The 6,405-nt window shown below is 35.1% G+C and overlaps 1 protein-coding gene across 2 annotated transcripts in view; it reads left to right on the top strand.

The window, feature by feature from the left end:
• Window positions 1-6,405, top strand: part of LOC106473876 (degenerin deg-1-like) — a 44,146-nt gene that overhangs the window by 22,409 nt on the left and 15,332 nt on the right. Inside the window, exons 5-6 of one of the 2 annotated variants that reach the window (XM_022402270.1) lie at window positions 1,110-3,491; window positions 4,039-4,290. In XM_022402270.1, coding sequence (XP_022257978.1) covers window positions 4,222-4,290 — 69 coding nt within the window. In that variant the 5' untranslated portion in view covers window positions 1,110-3,491; window positions 4,039-4,221. Of the gene's footprint in view, window positions 1-1,109; window positions 3,492-4,038; window positions 4,291-6,405 lie in introns of those variants that run through there. The other variant, XM_022402268.1, reaches the window with a different exon arrangement.

The following is a 6,405-nucleotide window of genomic DNA, read 5'->3' as shown; positions in this document are numbered from 1 at the left end:
CCATGTTTTAAGTATATATACATATTGAGTTCTTAAAGCTTATACAAAACTTTTGATGAGGTAATAATGAATACTGTAATAATATATTATGTTATAAATAAATTGTGTGAAACTTAGGATTTTTATGTTTTTTTTTTAATCGAAGCATCCACCTCCACATTTTTTGATGTCGTAACCCGGACAAACAACGGGTACCTCAGTTTCTTACTACATATTCCTAGAACATAATAAACTTTTGTTTTTAAATATGGCAAATAACTTCTAACATTGTTGCTTAAAATATGTCAGGAAACAGCTTTATATATTTCCACGAGGAGGGACGTTGTAACAATATATTTCCAAATTAAGCTAATTAATAGTATTAGTTTTCAACTGACACTCCTAACAGTAGCTTTTATTTAACTACGTTAAGGTTATCTGCGCACAGTTGTCTGTAATTTTGAATTGATAGGCTAAACAGCTAACAATAGCTCCAACTGCAAACTCTTGCACAATTCTTATCTGGCCAACTCGTGGAATTTGACCGTCACTCTTACAGCGCACCCACGATTCCAAAGTATGGAACGCGTTTTTAAAGTACCGAGACGCGAACACGTAGATTCACTGTCCTGGCATACTTAAGTCTTAGGCCACCCCAGGCCTCTGTCTGAAATGAACAAAACGTAAAATAGGAGTATCTATCTGGATTAACAATTCAATAAATATCCTAAATTAACAGAATAATTAGTTGTTTAACAGTTGTTGTAAAATGGTAATGTACGTAAACTACGCGTTACGCATTATTATATAAATATCATCATTTTTAAGTTTCCACTTGTCTGAATGCGTCCTTGCAGATTTGAACTTTAATAACTGCTTTAATACACCGCTAAATCTATTGATCTTTATGTGCCATTGGTCCAAAAATGTAGTTATATATTTTGCAGTGGCCATTTTTTTCCCTTACTAATTGAGCAATGCTACCAAATTAAAGTTTTTTCTCTATTTTCCAGGTCTATAATACCTCTATTTCACAGTTTAATGAAACATAATTTATCTGAATGATACTACTATATATATATATATATTATAACTGTTTCTAATTATGATTTTCGAAAATTCCATCACAGGACTAGAGATCTTGCTTGACAAGTTGGACGAAAGTTCCACAGATATAGACATAACTGTGAAAGGATACAAGGTCTTAATACACTCTCCGAATGTTACTCCAGATGTGGAAAATGATGGTGTTCTTATTGAGCCAGATTCAACAACTTATATTGCACTGGAAAAGGTTTGTTTCTCCTCTATATGTTAAATTACTCTTATGTGTTCTGGTAATACGCTGTCATAAATGGTTAAAGATCCACGTGTTTACAGTAAATTTCTGAGTTGTAAACTGATCAATTTGAGCTTACTAGATGGCTCAGATACTTAGAGAAGAAACGATTAATGATGTACCTTTTCACGACCCATGGTAACGATAGAATGATGAGTGCTTAGAGATTAGAACCCTTCATCAACCACCACTGATGCTCTATGTGATGATTATGATCACTGACTACTGGTTTGTAGCAAAGTTTTCACTGTTGTTGAGAGTTGTATCAGAAACATATAATGTTCTTCGATTGGACCTTTTATTAACTGGCTCCTCCACCTCCTTCATCTTTACTTAGAACACCTTTACGGGATGATCATAACACATCTGATGAGGGCTCCTCAACTGTTAAACCTTCAAGTGTTATTTCCATTACCTCCACCAGTGGTCCCCCACCAGCACACCAGAGCTCAACAAGTAGGGTTCCAGTTACTACTAGAACGCTTGATCTAAGAGTTAAACCCACCTCAACACATTCTGGTACCACTTGTGTAAACACTACATCCTCAAATCCAGAATCCTTTGGGTCATCTTCAGCTCCCATAGATCTTGTTTTGGAGATTCTTCTTCATTTAATCCACTTCATTTGTTGCCAGTGTACTCTGACTGCTCTTATTATTATCTTGTTCAACTGTTTTATATGTGTGTGTTCTTGTGATACAGCTTGTCCTTCATGTTTTTAATCCCACCTTATCTACATCCTTGTGGTTTCTTTCCTTTTAGACTCTACTTTTTCTACTTTGTCTGTTAATGCTTAATTATTTTGCAGTTAGGATAAAAAAAATATATATTTTTTTCTCACACGATTCCTTTGTTGGAGAACATTGATGGCTCTGTCATTCTGTCTTCCCTGAAATTTTGGCTTTGTAGTATGATTATTATTTATCTTAATCCATTAGGAATCTCTCCAATCTGTATTTGTGGATATTTCTCATCCGGGCACTTCACTAATATTGTGTCTGTGCCAATCTGTCCACCGTTATAATCTTAGATGTTCTTTCCAAGATGGTGGTATATAATGCTATCATCCTTATAGTTGACGTGAGCAGGCTTTTTTAAAGTGTATGTGTCTGTTAAAACTGACTTCTGAAGAGAGTTTATATCACTCCGTTTCACCGTCTGCTTCGCGGGTTTTGTGTTAGTCTGCAATTAATTGTAAGCGTATGACACCTAATATATTTAGTATATGTAGCTGTCCCTTCATGTGATCTTACGGCCAGATCACTATATTTTATTGGTATAGCATAGTACATTATGCACTTCTTGTAGTTACTAGGCCCAAAGCCGTGCAACGTGTTATTGAATGCTATCTGAGGGTAATTACAATGTCTTTGGACCCAAATTCCTGATCTGCTCTCTTCTCTCCTAAGCCCAACCTTTTTTATGTGGATTTTAGTGATATTTCTGCATTTAATTTGAATGTTTATTTATGAAATAAAAATGAATTTCAAGTACAGTCTTAATTGTAAACATATAACCATCCTTGCATTCTACTCATTTATATGCATATGCGAACACATGGGAGAGAACAGTTAGTTGAAGATGTGTTATCATTCTGGACGTAATATCATTAACGTAACATATTAAAGGTCAGAAAAACACTTACGCGAACGTTCAGTGGAATTTAGTGGAATTTTTTAATTTTCCAAAATGGTAAATGCTGTATTTTTACAGAGCGTGTGCCTAGGTATAAAATGTACTCATTCACCCTAATCCAAATACACTGAAAGCTCCAATATCAGTATCAATACTTCACCACAAAATTCAACCACTGAGAAAAATCTGACGTTTCAGCTGTAAAGTGTTGTGAGAACAAATGATTAAAAAGAAGTTGAACGCAAGAATGGTGATCATTCAGTAAAGCTAATTGCTGAAAGAAATTATATTGATTATAGGGATTAATCGTTTTAATTAATAAGCTCAGAGATTTTTAAGCAAATGAATTTCTTAAGGTTAATATATACGTCATTGTTAGTAACATAAAAAAACTTACTGAAGAAATATCATAAGAAAAAAATAAAATATATGCATTTTGAATCACTTTGATTTCGACTTATGTGTTAGTACATATTTGATTTTCACATATGTTTGAGTTGCGGCGCTGCAGTTCCTTGTACCAATGATGAGACTTTGAGTGATTTTCACGCATATATTTAAGTTGTGGCGCTGCAGTTTTCTTGTACCGACAATGAGACTTTGAGTGATTTTCACATATGTTTGAGTTGTGGCGCTGCAGTTTTCTTGTACCAATGATGAGACTTTGAGTGATTTTCACATGTGTTTGAGTTGTGGCGCTGCAGTTTTCTTGTACTAATGATGCGACTTTGAGTGATTTTCACATATGTTTGAGTTGTGGCGCTGCAGTTTCTTGTACCAATGATGAGACTTTGAGTGATTTTCACATATGTTTGAGTTGTGGCGCTGCAGTTTTCTTGTACCAACGATGAGACTTTGAGTGATTTTCACATATGTTTGAGTTGTGGCGCTGTAGTTTCTTGTACCAATGATGAGACTGTGAGTAGTACCAAGCAAATTATAATTATTATTGTTATAAAATGTCGTTGTTACAGCATTTCTGATTTTAATGTTATATTATTGTAACTTCGTATCTGTCTGTGAATAACTAGGCTGTGTCTCTGGAATGCTAACGTAAAATATGTAAACGGAACTAAATCTGAAAGGTTAGTTTATATAAAAAGATAATTAACAAGATATATACTGTTAGAAGTCCAGAACTTTAAATAAGTTAACTCGAGAGAAAGAGGTGAAATGATATATTTAGTTAAGTCTAGGATATCAAACAATAAAGCTCAATAAAAGCTAATATTTTGTTTTTATTTTCTCCAACGATCACCTTTCAACGTATGACTGAGCCATTCGTTGACAGATGTGGCCAGAACCACGTGAACATAAAGGGATACTACGATAGAGAGGTTTGTAACTTAGTAACTGAAAGGAATGTTTTCATTTACATTTATAGTGTGCTGAAATAATACTTATTTGACGATTTCTTAAATCAATTGACTAAGATTGATTGATTGATTGTTGTTAGTAACATAGCTATACAATATGCCATCTGTGCCTTTCTCATCACAGGTATCGAAACCCGGTTTCTAGAGTTATAAGCCATCAGACTTACTGCTGAGCCACTGGGAGGGAGGGAGAAAAAATAGCTGGGGTGTGATGGCTGCTAATATTTAAAAAAAAATTCTGGCTATTAACTATCTGCTGTCACTCTTATGTATTGATAATCCTTTGTGTGGCTCGAAAATATTGAAAGAAATACGTCTGTACTTGTGGTATTGGTGGGTGAAACAGGAAGATAGACGAATTCATAATAAAAGCAATGTTCACCCAGAATATATAACGGTTTTCTGAGTGATTCTTCTCTTCAGTATGAAAGTAATGGGTCTGGCCACATTTTAAACAAATGAACTAAATCTTCATTTTAACAAATAAATTGAAAACACTGTGTTTGTGTGTATATTCAAACTGACAAGCAGACAGTCGTTATCTCCTCTAGGTTGCATTCAGTCCTGTCACTATCTTTCTCTCAGGATCGATTGTCGCAAAATAAAACACGATGATATTCAAAAAAGGTAGATCCTCTCTGTAGATCGACCAGAAAAGAACTAAACAAAGAAAGCACACTTAATCTAGAGCATAAACTCACTTTCTTTGTCCAGTGGAGGATGTCACTTCTTGAACTCTGTTCCCTAACAGCATTAACTACCTGTCACTTTTAGTCAACGTCATAATCAGCCGGCAAAAGATATTCCAGCACTAACCCTTTAAATCTGGATACGTCATTTAATGCTGAAATATATTTACAGGCAAATGAGACTTCAATTTCTAAAGAGAACAAAGAAACAAAATAACTAGAACAAGGTAATTTTAACAAGTTTCTAGACCAAGCGTTGCCACCATGATATTGCAGAAACTAAATAATAAGAAATTTTGAAAATTTCCACATCACTATGTGCCCTTAATACCACAAAATTAAAGGCCCCTCCCAGACATAGGCAGTTACGTCTTGTTCCATTAAATGTATTAATATACATATCTGTCTCAAAGATGGTAAATCAGCTGAAATAAGATAAAAACACACTCACCAGTGGCTCAGTGGAATGTCCGAGGGCTTATAATGCTAAAAATTGGGTTTTAGTGCCCACAGTAGGCAGAGCACAGCTAGCCCATGGTGAAACTTTGTTCTTAACAACAAAGATACAGAGGGGGAAAAAAACAATTCCTTTATCTGTAATATCTCTCCCTAAATGTGCAGTTGTGCAATCAGCAATTATCCGTTTGTTGTTGGCATGAGGGTCGCGGGTTCGAATCCCCGTCCCACCAAAACATGCTCGCCCTTTCAAACGTTATAATGTGACGGTTAATCCTACTATTCGTTGGTAAAAACGTAACCCAAGAATTGGCGATTGGTGGTGATGAGTAGCTGTCTTCCCATTTGTTAGTTATATCTTTTGCTTAAGCACAAAGCTGTGCAATAGGTTATGTGCGCTGTTCTCACCACAGAAACCAAACCTTGTATTTTAACGTTATAAGCCCTTAAGTTTAATACTTAGCCATCTGGCAGGGGTATAGGAAGAAAAGAATAACTTGTGCATTCAAACCTTATTCCTAATCTAGTAATGACGTAGAAAAGCCGAAAAGTCCTTACATCTGTATTCTTTGATAAAAAGTTTATGTTACTAGTACCAGTCATTTCTACAATTTATTAGTTTGAAGTATGTTTCTCGGCGTTAAGTTTAAAATTACGTTATCATTTTAAATGAATTTTTTCTCATAGAATTAAAAAAAAACATTTCAAAATCATGGGTTGTCCACACTTGTTTCATTAAATGGTTTCCTAGTCATTGGACAAATTTAAAGATTGTATCAAGAAATAAATCGTATTTGTATAGAGCAAATATATGAAAGTTTTATTAGGTATCTTAACAAAGCCCCCCCCCCCCCCACCCAGTGGCACAGCGGCATGTCTGCGGACTTACAACGCTAGAATCCGGGTTTCGATACCCATGGTGGGCAGAGCT

This window comes from Limulus polyphemus, unplaced genomic scaffold, assembly GCF_000517525.1.
Source record: "Limulus polyphemus unplaced genomic scaffold, Limulus_polyphemus-2.1.2 Scaffold6588, whole genome shotgun sequence".
Lineage (NCBI taxonomy): Eukaryota > Metazoa > Arthropoda > Merostomata > Xiphosura > Limulidae > Limulus > Limulus polyphemus.
Note: the sequence above shows the minus strand (reverse complement) of the source record. Positions and strands in the feature narration are given on the sequence as shown.